The sequence below is a fragment of the Juglans microcarpa x Juglans regia genome, chromosome 2S (genome assembly GCF_004785595.1).
Source record: "Juglans microcarpa x Juglans regia isolate MS1-56 chromosome 2S, Jm3101_v1.0, whole genome shotgun sequence".
In the NCBI taxonomy this organism is placed as follows: Eukaryota; Viridiplantae; Streptophyta; class Magnoliopsida; order Fagales; family Juglandaceae; genus Juglans; species Juglans microcarpa x Juglans regia.
The window spans coordinates 10,824,544-10,842,817 of NC_054597.1; the positions used below are offsets into that span (position 1 = coordinate 10,824,544).

The 18,274-nt window shown below is 36.4% G+C and overlaps 1 protein-coding gene and 2 long non-coding RNA genes across 3 annotated transcripts; all 3 read right to left on the reverse strand.

Annotated features, from left to right (window-relative positions):
• Window positions 1-707: 707 nt before the first annotated feature.
• LOC121253032 lies at window positions 708-12,042 on the reverse strand. The gene is made up of 3 exons (XR_005938325.1): window positions 12,031-12,042; window positions 2,758-2,772; window positions 708-845 (listed from the first exon to the last, which is right to left on the reverse strand). It is a non-coding gene; the product is annotated as an uncharacterized LOC121253032 (long non-coding RNA).
• On the reverse strand, window positions 5,696-7,597 carry LOC121253030. The gene is made up of 2 exons (XR_005938323.1): window positions 7,077-7,597; window positions 5,696-6,277 (listed from the first exon to the last, which is right to left on the reverse strand). It is a non-coding gene; the product is annotated as an uncharacterized LOC121253030 (long non-coding RNA).
• On the reverse strand, window positions 8,150-11,224 carry LOC121253028 (putative kinase-like protein TMKL1). Its single transcript, XM_041152920.1, is given in 3 exon segments — window positions 8,150-8,984; window positions 9,533-10,381; window positions 10,384-11,224. Coding segments are annotated over 3 exon segments (2,040 nt in total). The 5' UTR covers window positions 10,934-11,224; the 3' UTR covers window positions 8,150-8,343.
• Window positions 12,043-18,274: the final 6,232 nt, after the last annotated feature.

Below are 18,274 nucleotides of genomic sequence, written 5' to 3' on the forward strand. Positions count from 1 at the left end.
CGTAGAAGCTGTCAAAGTAATACAAGGGTAAGTCCCAAGATCGAATTCACAGGGACAATGAGAATTTAGCAAACATTTCATTTTCGCAATACCACATTTTACCGTTTGTAGTGACATGAGAGTTTAAAATGATAAGAAATGAGTAAACTAAATGAGCTAGCTATGAACAAAAATAATAATAAGAAAAGAAAAATAAATTTTAGAAATTAACCGCTAGCAATATTAACACCTAAATGGGGCTATTTACTAAAGGAGCGTGGAATGAATTATGAGAGAAATTGTCGAGAAGCTCAAGCATAAGTAAAGCTGAAAATAAAAGTGAATCTATTTTTCTAAAATTGCTAAGAATCAAGAGATTTAAAGAAAATGTGCGGGAGTTGACTTAAACTTGTAAGAAGCAATTAAACAAACACTTGGGATGCAATTTTCTCCCACTAATTTGGTGATGGATTTACTTCTCTTTTCATTTTCTCTCAACCATTTTTTCATTCCTAAAAAATCATGGTCGGATGATATAGCAATGAACCACCATTTTTATTCTAACAAAACTACTTGACAAATTATATGACAATCATTGAAAAGTGAAAGAAAAACATCAAAGTCATGTTACTTGTTCAAGTATCAATTGTGCGGTCTACAATTGATCTAAACCAAGAACAAAGAACTCTAATATTTTCTAGATGCACATTGAAATATAATCCATCAAGTTAATCATCAAAAGCACTAAATATTGAAGAGAATCCAACCCCAAATAGTCATGAGTTACTCATTGAAGCCCAAGCTAAAAATCTAGCCTATCATCTCTAGATTAACAAAATGCTCAAGAAGATTAAAATCCAACATCACTAATTACTGCACTAAACAAAAATCGCAAAATGAAAATATTGTAATCTCCAAATGTGTTGAAAACCCAAAAGCTGAAGAAGAAGAACTAGCAGAAGGAAATAAAACCGAAAGAAAAATAATCTCAGAGTAAAAAATGCTGAAGAAAAAACAACAGACGAAAACGAAAACGAAAACTCAAAACGGAGGAGACGGCACATGAAAAAAATTCTTTTCTTTTTATACTCTGCGTTTTGACTCTCAGCCCGTGCGTTTCGCCCCTAAGCTTTGCGTCCCCAGCCGCATTTTACATTCCACTTCAGCCCAGTTTTACGTTTCGCGTCTCGATTTCCTGCGTTTTGAGCTTGCGTGAGTCAGCCCAAGATCGCGTTCCAGCTCCCAGCGTTTCACGTCTGCAGTGCATGCGTTTTGCTCCAGCCTGCTGTGAGTTGCTCGATCCACTCCGTGCGTTTCTGTCCGTGTGAGTGCGTCCCTGCTGTTGTGCGTTTTGCTCAGCACCAAATTCTCTCCAGCCCTGCACCGTATGCGAGTTGCTCGCAGTGAGGCCACGATCGTGCGTTTTGAGCCAGGTCCTACAGTGCGTTTCATCTTCAGCCCAGCACCTCGCGTGAGTGGATTTGCTGTGAGGCCACACTGTGAAGCCATGATCGTGCCTCCCCTGCCCTCTTTCATTTCTTTTCTTTATTTTGTTTCCAATCCCTAGCTGCTGTGCATTTCTTTTGTTGCTGCCATGCTAGTTGGGTACTTCCAATATTACCCATATAATTTTAATATCTTTCCCATAATGCCCTGCAACATAAGTAAATTATCAGAATAAAATTTGGGATATTAATCAGAATTTAACATTGAGTCAAGTATTAAAATTTACTATATAATTAAGTGCTTACTTCATTTTTTTTGTTAAACAAATCATTCATTTAGCAACTTAGTTATGTAATTTTTAATACTTTATCACCGACACCGACGCTAGCATCTCAGTTCGACGCCGACGTGTAACGCGACGACTCGAAGGCATTACCAATGCCCGTCTCTTGCACTAGCACGACGCGATTCTGGGCCAGATTGCACCGCCCCTTTCTTATGGCACTTGCCAAACATCTCTGATCTCATTTGCACCGCCCCAATCTTAGTTTGACGCCGACGAAGCTTAGAAAGTTTGACGCCGATGCAACCAGTTGCCCACAAGGATTTCATGGCTGACACTCTGGTATATGTTTGATTAAATGCCGCAAAGGGCTGTAAATGGCTGATACTCAGTTGCCTAGAAGGATTTCATGGCTGACTCTCAGGATTTTTAGCTTTGTTAAGCCTTTCTTCTTAATCTGCTAAGTAAATTCAAATTTATTTGCATAAAAGGGTTGCAAACAAAGCCATTCTACCTCTGTCCATTAAACCTGGTTTCAAGAACCATAAAAAAAAAAAAAAAAAAAAAAAAAAAAAAAAAAAAAAAAGATCGATTAATGGCCTATATAAACCATTATTATGTAAATCATTATCCACCTGGCCTATGTTTGCGACGATGTAATGTCTTGTAGCTAGGTGCTTATTATCTAGTAGTTAGCCCCTTAATGGCCTATGAGGACATCGCAGAAAAGATCAACTGGACCAAGTCCTTGCATGCTTACAGTAGTACTTGCATATTCTGGAAAGACTCGATTTTTTAGTGCATATGTGGACTTGGTATATAGTTTGTGTGATCCTTATTGTCAATAATCTAGCCATCATATCGCTTCTCTTAGTTTATTCTAAGTCTATAGTTAATTCTTGACATAAAGCAGGGAACAATTAAGTTTGATAATTTGGTGAACTCTATGTTTGGAGAATATGCAATCTGATTGGTTTGCACCTTTTATTAATTTTAACTATGTTATAGCTGCAACTATACTTGTATCAACTATACTTTTTAACGCACACAAATGTTTTGAATAACTATTGAATTTATAATTTCAATGTTTAATGCGGTTGTTTTGAATAACTAATCAATTTATAATGTGGTGGTTTTGTATTGAATGAACAAATTTCTTAGGTTGATAGTGATGAACTTGAGGCTGAAAATGTAGATGGACAATGTAATGTAAATGTTGAAGATGGGGTGAATGTTGAAGATAACATGAATGTCGAATATTGTATGAATGTTGAAGATGGTTTGAATGTCGAAGATGGGATTAATGTTGAAGATGGAGTGAATGTCGAAGAATGAGTGAATGTCGAAGATTCGAGTAGTAGTCCTTTGGAGCCATACATTGGCATGATATTTGACGATGTGGAAGACGCCCAAGCATTTTACAAGGCATATGCAAGACGGAAAGGTTTTGCAATTCGGACCAATCATACTTGGTTGTCGAGAGATGATAAAAAACTTTGTGCAGTAGATTATGTTTGCACAAGGGAATGATTTCTGCAAGTAAATCGAAAAGAAAAAGAACAAACAGTTCCTAAACTTGTCGAGACAAAGATTGGATGTAAAGCAATTATGAGAACAAAAAAAAGATGGTGAGAAGTGGATAGTGAATAAGTTTGTGGTTGGATATAACCATGTTCTACTTATACCGAGCAGTACTAGTTTACTCCGTGGAAATACGAAAGTTACTAAAATCTAAAAAAAAACTTATTATGACTTTAAATGAGTCCGGTGTACCGACAAGGAAGATTATGTCAGTGTTGAGTAAAGAATCAGGTGGTGACTTCAATGTTGGATTTATTGGTAAGGATGTTGAAAATTACTTGGGAAACAAAAGGAGAAAAGTATTTGAAGAGGGGGATGCACAAAGGTTATATTCTTACTTTCTTGAACGACAACTCACAGAACTTGGATTTGTGTACTCCATGCAAGTTGATAAGGATGGGTGTATGGGAAGTTATTTTTGGGCTGATGTGCGATCAAGATCTGCATATCAGTATTTTGGAGATGTTGTTACATTGGATGCCACGTACCTGTTCAATATTTATAAGATGCCATTTGTGTTATTTTTTGGAGTTAACCATCATCATCAGACTATAATGTTTGGTTGTGCCTTGTTAGTTAATGAAACAGCAGAATCATATACATAGTTATTGAGAACATTGCAAGAGGCAATGCTTGGTAAAGCCCCTTCAATTATAATTACCGATGATGACAAGGCTATGACTAAGGCCATTGCAGAGGTACTCCCAAATACAACTCATAGGCTGTGCTTATGGCATATTTTACAAAAGTTTCCCGAACACTTGGCCCATGTATATAACAAATATTTGGACTTTGGGAAAGATTTTCGTCATTGCATCTATGAGACAATTAGAACTGATGAGTTCGAGCAAGAATGAGCTTCTATATTAGTGAAGTATGAGCTACGAGAAAATATTTGGCTGTAAAATCTTTATAGCCGACGGGATAAATGGGTTTCGGTTTACTTGCGTTCAACATTCTGTGCTGGCATGTCAACAACTCAAAGGAGTGAAAGTATGAACAAAATTTTCAAAGATTATATTCGTTCAAGCATTATGGTTAGTGACTTTGTGTATCAGTATGAAAAAGCTATAGATGCACGTTACTTTAAAGAAAAAGAGAAAAATGTGCGAACAAAATCTACGCAGGCAATATTGAAGACACCTCTTAAAATTGAAAAGGACGCGGCAATGGTTTATACAAGAAAGTCTTTCATGATATTCCAAGATGAGCTATTCAATAGTCTACGATACAAACCAACAAAATTGTCCAAAGAGGGTGAAAGCAAGACATATGGAGTCGTACTTTATGGTAAAGAAATACCTTATTATCATGTGATATTGGAAAGTGGTGACTGACATGCAACATGTACATGCCAAATGTGGGAGTTTATGGGGCTTCTTTGTAGGCATATCTTGTGTGTTTTTGGCAAAAAAACAAAGTTAGATAGGTTGCCACAGCATTATGTTCTAGAAAGATGGACTATTAATGCTAAGAGTCGACCCATTCCTGACACACCATGTTCTGAAGGGCAAGTCCGACAAGGACAAGATGATCCTACGATGAGAAAAAGCAAATTGATGATACAACTTTATGACATTGTTGAACTTGGGTCGCAGTCAACTGCAAAACACAATCACTTGTGCCTTGCATTAGAGAAGGTTTACAAAGAATTACTTACAATGGAAGATCATGTAGAATGTTTACAAAGAGGAGGTCAACCAATGACATTCAGATGGTAAGAAGTCAAGTTGTATCGAACTTTTCACAAACAATCCAAGATCCTCCACGGGTGCCAACAAAAGGACGACCAAAATCATTAAGAGCAAAGAACCCAAAAGAAACACAAACAACAAAGAAAAGACATTGTAGCATTTGCAAGAATGATGGACATGCAAAAAATAATTGTCCTTCAATAAGGTATATTAGTTTTGTAGTTATTAGTATTTTATCGGTTTTGAATTGAAAAAGTTGAAAAAGTTTGTATTTTGTTGTTGTTTTTGTAGGGATTCTAGGCCAACAACTGACAACATATCGATACATTTAGAATGAATGTGGAAATTTTCTTATATCTTGTATGTGATTTATTTATCTTTTCTTATGTTTAATTCAACTTCAACAAAAGGATTAATTTAATCCGTCTTTATTTTTAATGTGACAGGGAAAATTTGGCTTTCTTCACAAGTTTGTCGGAATTCAGCTTGTGAAGAGACTTTGTGTTTGCTGTACTGATGTGGCAGTTTAGCTACAAGACATTATGTATTTTATTCTGGTTGCATTTTCTTTTGGACAATGACACGTATTCAAGAATTTGATATTGGTTTATCTATGATATGCTTGGATTCGATTTTAGTGCCATGGCAAAAACCTTACTTGGACATAGAGAATTTCAAATAAATTAACCAACATTTGATCATACCAATAAAGTTGGAAAATTTCAAATACATTCAATCCATGAAGGATGTTCTCATTACATTAACCACATTTAGTACATTCAAATACAAGCATCTGATCTCAAAGTGTTCGACGCCAACAACGTGTTACATGAGTCGTCGCACTGACCGAGATATATTGTAATTTTTTGGATACATAAAATCACACCACAAACTATTATAAAAAATAAAAAAAAAAAAAAAAAACCAACCATGACAAGAGTAACACTTTCAAGACTCCCTTATACTTCTTATCCAATGCTTTAAATTTGGAATGTTCAATGTGTAGCCGCTCATGAAGTAGCCTATCGTGCCTCCGTTCAGCTAACTCTTACGTCATCTTACAGCAACTGTTTTGCTCACTTTAAAGATCAATCCACTCAAAAAACCCATATTGTTTATTAGTTTTGTAGTTTGGACAATTGAAAAATCTTCTATCAAAACTTTTTGCTTTTCCAGATATCCGTAACTTTACTTGGCAGCCACAATAGCAAAGTGGTCTCTCCAAAACAGCTTTGTCTTCCCCTTTTATGGTCCAAGAACTTGATCCGGAATGAGAATCCAAACTCTTCATTTACTATCATAATATTGAAGAAAGAAAGTAAGTAGTGACTGAAAAAGTTTTAAAATATTGATAGGTACATTATGCAATTAAGAGATTCTATAAAATTTTAACCATAGGTACCATAAAACTCCCACAACATGATTGTTTCATGTTCTGGATTGCAAACTAAGAGATTCTATAAAATTACAGATAGTTAACAAATAAGCCTCAAAGCCAAGGGTAAGAAACAGTCTCTTTTAGAAGAATACAAATGAACTTCAATTACAAGCGCACAAACAGAGCATGTTTTGCCTATTCTTTGAACTTTGAATGTAATGTGGCTAGAAAGTACAGACAGAACATGTTGATAGTTAACAGATAAGCCTCAAAGCCAAGGGTCAAAAATATGGGGAATGAACGCTGTATACCCATTGAACATGTTTGCCCCCTTTGTCAATCTCTCTCACTAAATATTCTAATACATGACGACAAATACAACATAAACTGGGTAACCTAATTATAGTAACTTCTAGCTCTGTAAATTGGCCTGTGACGCAAAGAGATTCGAGTTTACCCATGTGTATGCCAAACTTTAGGCATACTAGACACTGGACTCAGCAAACCAATGTGTATTGAATCAAGAGCATTGCTTGCTGTGATAATTGACCCCCAGATTAATGTATAAGTAGAAATGAAATTCGAATCTCAGCCTAGTTGCCTATCATCCTGTGTATTCTCTAAGTAGTAGAATTTTGATTCCAGAGTAATAAATAATCATGTATTCAAACCAGTCAAACCATTTGTCAAATGAGAAATCTAGAAATAGGTATACCAATTTTGGGGATGAGCTTCGACGAAGAGGGGTTCGACGCCGATTTGTGGGGATTTCCTTCGGGTTGAGCTTCGACGAAGGGGGAGTCCGACCGACTCTGATTCGTGGGGATGAGCTTCGGGTTGAGCTTCGACTTCGGGTTGAGCTTTGACGAAGGGGGTGCTCGGGTTGAATTTCGACCTAGGAGATGCGATTTGGGGTTGCGAACACGGGTGTGGGTGTGATTCGATGAAGGGGGATTGTCAAGTTGAGCTTTGACTTAGGGGATGTGATTTGGGGGTGCAGGTGTGTTCGACAAAATGGGTGCTGGGTTGCGAAGATGAATCGGGGGTGTGGGTGCAAAGGACAAAAGCCTGTGCAAGGGATTTCCTTCGAAGGGGAAAGCGAGTATTTTTTCAAACAAATTGATTTTCTGATGTTTGATGGTCTAGGATAGATACAGTGGATGGCTTACGTGTAAGCTTATAAGTGGGAGGCTATTTTTATGTGAAAACCAGCCGGACTGATTGTCAGGATTTCTCTTAATATTATATGAGACTATCTGCTCTCAAATGTTAAAGAAAATTTGAGGAGGCTACTCTGTTAGCATGTAAGGTAAGGAACGGCATTTTGAATTCACACCCAGCCTTGCCTTAGTTTGGAGCTTTGATACTCCCCACTCAAGACTGTAATTCAGTTTCTGACTACATGCTGGCTTAAGCCCAACATTTCCAAGGCCTACAACTCAACCACACCAAGGGTGCCTCCTGGCTATTGGCACTTCCCGTATCTAATATTTCCTAGAGCAATCTCATACGGAGGGTATCTGAAGAAGACTAGCCTCATGTAGGAGTATTTAAGGGCACTTCTTTGATCAGGAAGTTAGCTGATGGTTGGAATATTCCCTTTTTTTTTTTTTAAATGTTTGATGCTATGTTTGGCTTGTCTATTGGGTGCCTGAAAGGGGGTTTTGTGGTTCTGCAGCTCGCTCTTGGTCTAGCCTGTTTATACTTAAAACATCTTGATTGTGTCATCTAACAAATAGTTTGTGATAATTATCTAAAGGAGTTGCAGGTACACATGATTCGGGGATATAAAAAACATTTGTTACATTCAAGATATATAGCTGTTTTAAGTGCTGCATTGTCTAAAATCAAACATTCCCAATTCCTAGAAATATAACAAACATGAGCATTATACACTAAAGTCACCTTCTTGATGAGGATCAGATACAGTGACCAGAGATGGAACTAGTATTTAGATGAACATAAGGAAAAAGAAGAAGGGCTCAGAATGGTGTATCTATTCCACTCCCTGTTTCTGTAGGACTGTATAAAGCAGACCTGTTTCTCGGTCGATACTCCTCTAACTTCTTCACGACTTCATCCATTGTAGGTCTAACTGAAGCCACCGGAGCACAGCAACCCATTGCAAGCTTCAATGCATGAACCAAACCCTCTTCCATGGGACTCCTTATACCCTTCAAAACCTCCACATCAAAAACCTCCATCGTTATCTCCTCCAAAACTGCTACTTTCACCATTGAAGGCAAATCGACAAAGTCCCCGCTTCTCCCATTTTTTCCAGGTTTTTTTCCTATCAAAATTTCCAGTAACAATATCCCATATGCATAGACATCTGTCCTAGAATTACATTTCTTCATTTTTTGAAGCTCTGGGGCTTTGTAACCATCAGTTTTTAGAAGTGCCACCATTTCATCAGCTACGGCTGGGATCATTAGCTTGTCAAGCCCAAATTCAGTGAGGCTGGCAACAAAAAACTCATCTATAAGCACATTTTTGGATCTCACATTTCCATGAGTAATGGGTACCTCAAGACCTGTATGAAGATATGCTAGTCCTCTGGCTATACCCAATGCAATCTTGTGCCTTCGAGCCCAGTTCATCACTGGTTTTCCTGCTCTAGCTTCTACAGTCGACCAAAACAGAGAAAACATGAGTTTAATGAACTAGCATGATTGCTCATACTTTGCAAAGACAAAGGTAGAGCAGTACTGAAGTACTCCATTGATCATGATCTTAAATGGCTTTTATAATAAGAGTTGAACAATGGTGGGAATTAAGGTCATGTTTGTTTTCAAAACTCTTCTCAACTCATCTTATCTCATATCATCTCATCTAATCATTACAACTTTCTCAAATCCCCAAACAAAATAAAATAAACAATTCAACGTTTTCAAATCTCAAAAAAAAAAAAAAAAAATATTAGAAATATATATTCTAATAATATTTTATTCAACTTTTAACATTAATCTCAATTCATCTCATCTGTGAAAAAAAAACGATTAGTGTTCTCAATCACATGGGGGTTCACTTTTTTATTAGGGATATTTACTGTATTAATAAAGTGATGCTAGTTTTTCTTCTCTATATCGAGGATGAATTTCAGCTATTCCATATCTATACGAGATGCAAAATGAATAAAATGCAGAAAGAAGCACGAAAAAATGAACATACCATGTAAGAGATCATGGAGGGTTCTGTGAGGTAGATAGTCATAAATGAGGAGTTTTTCCCCTCTCTTCCCCTCATAGAAAGCTCTCAATGGAATCAAATTGTCGTGGCGGATCTTTCCCAACTGCTTTATTAGGGGCAAACACCAACCCCTATCCTTGCAACTACCTTCCCTCAACAATCTCAAAGCAATGGTCCCTCCATCAGAAAGCTTTGCCTTATAAACGGTCCCATAGCTTGTCTTCTCCATAACTTGCCCGGTTGCATTCAAGACATCCTCTAATGTCAAACGCTCGCCACCTTGAAACAAAATAAGCTTCCCTTCACCACCTCCACAACCACCACCACCACCACCAACACCAACACCAACACTTCCATCTTCATCATCTTCCTCTTCCTCCAATTCATCTGCATTCTCTCCCCTACTCTTCTGCTTTTTATTTTGCACATACCAAATCGACAGTGAAGCCAAAACCACTGTTCCAGCCATCAAAACAATCACGATACCAGCAATTGCGCCTGGGCTTAATCCAGAACTTCCACTACAACTTTTCAAAGGTAAACCACAAAGCCTCGGATTGTTTCCCTCAAACACCTCCACACCATATTTTGATTCTCCAAAAAGGGGCAAGTCCCCACTAAAATTATTGTGTGAAAGATTCAATTTCTCAAGGTTTAGGCCAGATAAACCCTCTGGAATTGAACCTGAGAACATATTATTCCCAAGATCAAGCTCTTTAAGCCCATAAAACCGGGTTATGAATTGTGGAAAATTCCCAGAAAGCTTGTTGTTACCCAAATCCAAGACCTGTAAACTGTTGAAGGTAGAGTTTGGTAATGCAGGTTCGGGACCGACCCAGATAGCGAATTACTGTGAAGCCTAAGAGAAACAAGTCCATACAAATTCCAGATAGATGGTGCTAAAGCTCCGGTCAACAAATTGTCACCCAAATCAATGTCAGAGAGTGAAGAGCTATAGCCAAGCTCAAGAGGGATTGTTCCACTCAGTGAATTGACGTTAAGATAGAGACTTTGAAGCATAGAGAACACACCCAACTCTCTGGGGAGTGAACCAGTGAGATTAGCAGAGGGAAGCTGAAGGGAGAGAAGGCGCAGAGACGGGTCTTCGAAGAGAGAGAGATTAGTCCATTGTGGGGAAGAGATGTCATTGCAGAGCAAAGGAGAGCCATTGGAGAAGACCCATTTGAGGCCTCTCCATTGGCACAAAGGCACAGAAGAATTCCATGAAGATAGCATAAGGTTCTCAGCGTTACCTTGCAATGAAGCTCTAATCTTTCCCAAGACAAGCTCAACATCCGGAGAAGCAGACTCCGTGTGTGTAATACCTGCAGTAAAGAAGAGGAGGAAGAAAATGCAGGGAGTAAAGTGGTTCAGAAGCGCCATTGATGAAGCTGGAGAGAGAGAGAGAGAGAGAGAGAGAGGGGTGGTGGTAGCGAAGTCCTAAGGGCTAAGAGAGGTTCACTTCTTCTCGGGAAAGCTGACACACTGTCGAGTCGTCGACTGCAAGTAATCTCTAAACATTGTTTGGATTGTCTCTAAGTTTCTAATTTTGAGAGATCAACTTTTAGGAGACTGATGAAAAGAAAAAAAAATAAAAAGAAAAGAAAAGGCGAGAAGCGCTCAGGAGAGGATTGTCCGAACCCCATGTCCAAAAGAAATGACCTTTATGAGAAACTCCGATGAAACCGAAATGATGCCCAAGTAGACCGAGCACCAAAACATGTTTCTTGGCAGTTCACTGTTCAAATTCATGCCAGCATTTAGCAATCATTCCTTTCCTTAATCATCTATTTAGATTTTCCTCGCACATACTTTTTTTTTTTATCATGATCTTTGACCTTTGTGGGTTCTATTCCCTAATTGGATTACCAAGTTTGAACATTTTGATTTTTGTATATTTCAGCCTAGGAATCGTTCAATATATATAAATGTTTTTCGGGTGGCCTGTAATTGGCAAAATTCACTGGAGCATCGTTTTTTCTCCATACATGTGAAAGACAAGGAAACCAAAATTTAGTTATTCGTAACCCCATTAGTTTTACTATCTCGTTCACTTTTATAAAATTTTTCATCTCATCTAATTATTATAATTTTTTTAAATTTTCACATAAAATAAAATAAACAATTCAACTTTTTCAAATCTCAAAATAAAAATAATATTAAAAATATATATTCTAATAATATTTTATTCAAATTTTAACTTTTATTTCAACTCATCTCATCTCATCTATAAAAATAAACGAGACCATATTTTATTCTATATTTAATGAGTAATTATATTTTGTACCTTTATACTTGTAAGGTATATATATCTAAAGTACCAGTAAGTTTTAAATCAGAATTTTCAGTTAAGATTAGACTCTTAAAATGAACAAAATAGGCCGTATGATATCTCTTAATAGAGTATACACATCAACCATTAAGGTTATGCCATATATATTACCTATTTTTTTGTTCGTCATAAGAGTCTAATGATGAACAAAAATATACCTCTAAGTCCACCTCTGCCTTGAGAGTCAAAGTCATCGATTTCCTCACTGTTTAGTTGCCAATGCCCAACAACATCATTTTCCTTTCGAATTCCATTAACTTCTTCGACGATCTGCAAAGCCACTTTTTTAAGATAGCAGAACACGCCATTGTCTGTAGATGCCCTAGCACATGCACTCAACGCCCTGTTCATCTCAGTACCATGCATCTGTCTCACAGCTTTCTCTTTAGCATTTTATGAGGAGCGGTGCTATTCTGCCTTTTATGATAGCCCGTTGCAATTTATTGCTAATCAAAATTATCTTTTTATTTTTTTTTAATTTTTTTATTCATATTATTATTTTAAAATTTTTTTAAAAAATATAAAAAAAAATATTAAAATATTAATAGTTACTTCCTTAACTAATAAATAAAAAAAAAATACATGAAGTGTTAAAATAAGGAAACAAATTAAGCGGTCAAAGTCGCATTTTTAAAATTCATGTGTCGAGTCTCATCTGTGCATAGAGGAGACTCGGATTCACCACTATTCCTTTCACCAGAAGGCGGAAACTAGCATGTCATTGTTCAGCATGGTGGAAACATGCTCATTTCTTCATTGGCTTTACCCCCAACAAAACTATATTTAAATGATGTCTCGCAAACTATTATAAAGCTCATTACTCCATAAATATTGTGGACAACTTTGAGCTCTTTATCATTGCATGAAAGCATACTAGATTTTTCTACTGTGGGGGATCGACCTACCTACTACCAAGTAGATTTTCTTTTTCTTGTTCAGTAAAATCTTAAAAAATAGAACTTCTAGACTAATTTTCAGGTGTCTTTGAATAAATTTGACTTTAAAGCACACGACATCAGCTAAATTGAACCATAAGAGTCAGAAAAATAGTCTACTGTTTTTCCAGGTACTTCTCCATTATTTCCTTGATCTCTTTTCTTCAATGGTGTCATCATCAGTAGGGCCATATATAGAGGTGGCGCCTCCACCCCCTTTGGCCCCTCTTCTTTATGGAAGGCAATGAATATGGAATATACACGTCCCATGCATGGTGTCCTGAAATTATAGATTAATGCTTTATTCCAGCTTGCCATCAATTAAAGATACTCAAAAATCACTTTAGAAACATTGATATGATCACATAATATCATTACTTTTTAACTTTGAAACCCTCCCGTTCCCCTTCCCCTTCTTACCTTTTGTTTTCCTCGATCAAAATTTGAACTGTTGGAGTACAAAGAAATAAACAGCATGCCAGCACAAAGAAAGCAGTGGACAGGAAAGTGTTGAGTACACGAATGAGTGAAACAGCCAGTGCAACTGTTGTGACCGAAATCTTTGCAGTAGATCTTGGTACAGAATCCTAGAACCCCAAAAAAAAAAAAAAATGAACTTAACTTAGTGCTGCTCATGAGAAGAATACCGGATGGCTTAGTTTCATATGTACATAAAACTACCAGTAAGTTGTAAACAAACCCAATTCATTACCCAACGTAAGATCACGATAAGGTAGAAAGATGTCAACTCTTCAAGGGTGTTATGCAGCCAAATCCTTTTGATTAGCAGAAGGAGAAGGCAAAACAGAGACTTTAAGATGGATTTAATTATATATATATATATATATATATATATATATATATATATATATATCTTTGACATAAACTAAGGATATTTAGTCATTTAGTCAGTTTGTACAGTCGAGACTGTTCTTGGCAAGAGAGATAAAACAACCCCCGAAGTATTTGCAGATAGAAGTCACAAGACAACGTCTCTCATTTCACCTTATCAAGCAAGTATACTGTTCCAAGGAGAATGATTGGTTTCGTTCATATTTGAAAGAATTTCCAACCCATTCAACTATTCAGGTCAAGTTTCTCCTATTCCTACTACAGGTGTTTCCAACATTCCCTTGGATCTTCACAAATTGTGGTAGATTTATTCTCTCTATCATGCAAATCCGAGGCAGTTTCCTTGTTACTCTCTATATGATGAAGCCTTTCAATAAATGGATACGAAGAAACATAAGGAATTTCATAGCTATGTTTCATCAAATAAATGGTATACGGCCCTGCCACGAGTGATAATAGTGGTATACAGCCCTGTCACGAGTAATAATAGTGATATACAGCCCCGCACGAGTATAATGGTAGTTTATAACCCTACCACAAAGGTTAAATATGGTATTTGTCTCAATGTGATGCTTTGATATGATATGAAGATGAGGTTTCAATTTATGATATGTCAAAGGATTTTATTTTTGAATAAGAATGTTTATGAAAGTTTCGTTCTGATATTTTTTACAACATGTTTTGATTATGCATTCTAAAAGCAAATAATTCTGATTTTGTATTCTGAAAATAAATGTTTTGTTCTGCATTTCGAACTCTATAAATGCTCATGTTTACATACTAGTATATGTTCTCTGCTTACTAAGTTGTTGATAACTCACACCTCTTATGTCCACAATTTTTTTAGATAATTTTGATACCTAAACTAGAAGTCAAGAGTAGAACGTATTAGCAAGGTTTGATGGTCATAGAGGAATAAATATTGAAGGATACAAATATTTATTGGAGAGTTTTATTTTGTAGATTTATTATTTTATGTTATTTTTAGTATTTTGAGTCATGGATATTTCTAAGACTTTGTGGAGATTTTGATTTATTTTATTGAGGTATTTGTTTGGTGTCTTGATGGAGGAACATATATTTTTAGTTTTGAATAAATGAGTTTATATTTTATGGAGAATTTAGAGTATATAAATATGTTATGAGAGATGATTTTAAGTTACAAATGCTAACTCTCCAGACCTCCGAGGTCGGGGCGTTACAGTTGATATTAGAGCCAGATTTGAGATTCTGCATACTTTATTGGTTGAGTTTTGGAAATATGAGGTTTAGGGATTCTGCATACCTTAAAGATGTTTTGATGAGATATGAGGTTTTAAAGTTTGTAGAATTTAAGGAATGGCTTGCGTGACACTTGGAGTCTTAGATCAGGTAGGCTTATTTGCAGATTATAGAAAAGAATCTTTATAGGATTTGAGGTTTAGATTTTTCTTAAGATGTACGTAAGCTTAATTAAAAGCTAGGTTTGAGGTTATACGGATATTTGGGTACTGAATGGAAACATAGCTTTGGAGATTGTAGATTTTGGGAGGATTCAAGAATTTGTGAAATGAGCTTATTAGGAGGTTTAAATATTATTTTGGGAGTTCTATTTATAGTTATATGTGAGGTTTAGTTAGAAAAAAAAAATAATAGAGGAATTATTAGGTTTGTAGATCCATGGTCGAGGTTCATCCTTTTAGGTTTGGATTCGAGATCGCGTATGGAAATCGACATTAGGATTTTGGAATTTCTAAGGTGAGAGATACTGGAAAGTTAGGGTTTTGAAATATTAGGCTTGTTGAATAATAGAAGATTAAAATGGGCGTGGATTATGATACAAGTATTTTTAGGCTTTACGTTAGGTGCAGTAAATTTTGAGGACGGAATTTTTCTAAGGGGGGAGGATGTTACACCCTGCCCAGCACGAAGCTTGCGTGCGATTTTTTTTTTAATTTTTTTTATATGGATGAAAGGCCCATTTGGAATTTAACGAGTAATTTTAGGATTAGACTTTGGGCCTAAAAGTTTATTATAATGGAATATGGATTTTTCTTGAGCTTGATACTTAGGTTAAATTCAGTTAACATTTTATGGACCAAGTGGATTTTATTTTTTTGGTATTGGGCCCAACCAAGTTATGGGATGAGTTAGGCTAGTTTGGAATGTGAGTCGAGGCCCAATAGTATCTATAAAAAATACTCGACCCATGAGAAAGATGGCGGGTAGCTAAGTATATTTTTGTTGGACTGTGGCCCAACTTATGAACTTTCTACAATATCCAAATTGTGCGCCAAATATCTTGGAATGGGCCCAAAAGGCCCAGGCCTCTAAGAAGCCAATTCCCCTCCTTGCACGTCTCTTTTTGTTAGTCACAACATGCACATCTCTAGTGGTGTAAATTTAAACTAAAAAACTGGAAAACCAGTTTGAACTGGACTGGCTGGACCGGTTTTGAACAGGTTCGATCAGGGACCGGCTCTTGAATTATGCAAACCTACCAGAACCAGTCCGGTTTCGGTTGTTCTATGATTTCTGGGACGGACTAGACTGGACCGAACCGGATCAGACCTGTTGGGGAAAAAACTATAAAAATTAATATTTTATATATAAGTTTTATACAAAATTAATATTATACAAAATATTATATATATAAGTTTATATACAATATATAATTATATGTGAAATTTTTATATATAATTATATATCATATATAAAATAATTTCATATTATAATTTATAAAATGAAAGTTTAATCTTAAAGATGAAAATTTAATTGATCATATGCTTTAAACATAAAATATATATATTAAATTATATTATATATAGTCAAATATATGCTATAGCTATACTAATATATAAGTTTATAACTTATACTACTAGTCTAATGTACACTATAGTTATAGTTATACTAATATATAACTAATACTAATCACTATAACTAAATCACTATAGTCTATTAAATGTATTACGTATTTTAGTAGTGTAGATTTTGTATTACAGATTTTAGTATTACAGATTTTAGTAGTGCAAATTTTGTAATAGGAACAGATTTTTAGAATATATTTTTTGAAGCAGTTTTTTTTATTAACATATTTTTATTTTTTAATGACAAATTTACATTTTAAAAAATCGAACAATCGGATCTGACCAGACTGGAAATCGGTAAAACCAGAGATACCGGTTTAGAAGGTTAACCAGTGCGTAATCGGTTTTGAAAAATGCAAAATTGATACATACCAGTTCGGTCCTAAATTTTGTTCAAAATCGGACCGGACCAGTTACACCCTTACATGTCTCTACATGTATTTATACACTTCATGCACAACCTCTTGCACGTACTGTCATTCATGCATCTTAGGGTTTTCAAAGCCGCAATAACCTCCCACAACCTCTAGTCCACATCCAGGAAAACAACTGAGAGCCACCCCAATTGCTAAAACTCCTCCACACCGTGAGCCTCCCCCCTCCCACTCAAAATCACCGTGTGATAGCAACTTGCCAAGCCCACACGAAACCAAGAGCCACCACACCCCAGCCACTACCACGAATGAGCCTAGCTTGAAACGCAACACGGTGTACCGTCCTGTGGCATTGCTACATCAGATTACCCACTTCACCTCAGTGCAACGCGAAGACCGCCACACTGCCATATAAACTGCCCAACAAACCACCATTGCCACCCTTGATTCTTCATGTCTCAGCCACTAGGGTTGCATCGCACAGTAAGTTCTATTTTTCACACCAAAAAACAGAGTAGCTCACGTCCACGTCGACAACCCTGTTTCCTCCACACCTCAACCGCATGGACCCCTGTTTATGCTCCTTAGAACAAAGCAAAATGCCACTAGCGACGAAAGCTGCCACCCATTACCCCAACTACTCACCATAAGCCTTAAGCTGTTGTTTCTTTCTCTCACTCTCCGTCCTCTCTCTCTCTCTTTGGCCCTCTCTTAGTGCTATGCCGTCGCACTCGCCACCATCAACCTCTGCCTAGTCCCTTGGTCTGCCTCACACCTCTCATTGCCTCTCAGTATGCCTCAGTCGTATCACCACGTCGTGTTTTCATAGTATCGAAAAGAAACAATTATGTTGCCTTTTCGTAAGGCTTATCTTGAGGCATGAGGTTTTTTATGAAATTACAAATTTGCCCTCTTAGTTGTAAAACCAAACAAGAGGGTTTTAAAAGTGGGTTGTCTTTACTTTGGGCCACATGGGCTTGTTTTCTACTGGGTCCCTTTTTATTTTTTTAGTGTGTTATGTTAAATTATTTTGAAGTTAAATGTTTTTGGGTTGGGCTCGAGTTCTAAATTATTTTGGCTGGGTAATGTTTTTATTACAACAACTTTTCATTATTTAAAGTGGGTTGGGTTCGATTTCTTAAATGAACTGGAGTAAGTGTTGAAATTAGATTAAGTATATTAAGTAAATATTGATAGATTTGGAAAATGATGACATTTTAGGACTATGAGAATTTTAGCTTTTGAAAAATTAAAATAGGAAGATTTTTTTTAGCATTTCAAATTTAAATATCGGGATATGTGTTCGATTGAAAATTTATGAAAATTACGTGACAATTGTAAACGTGGCGATTAATATTTACTCGGCACGATTGTGGAAAAGTTTT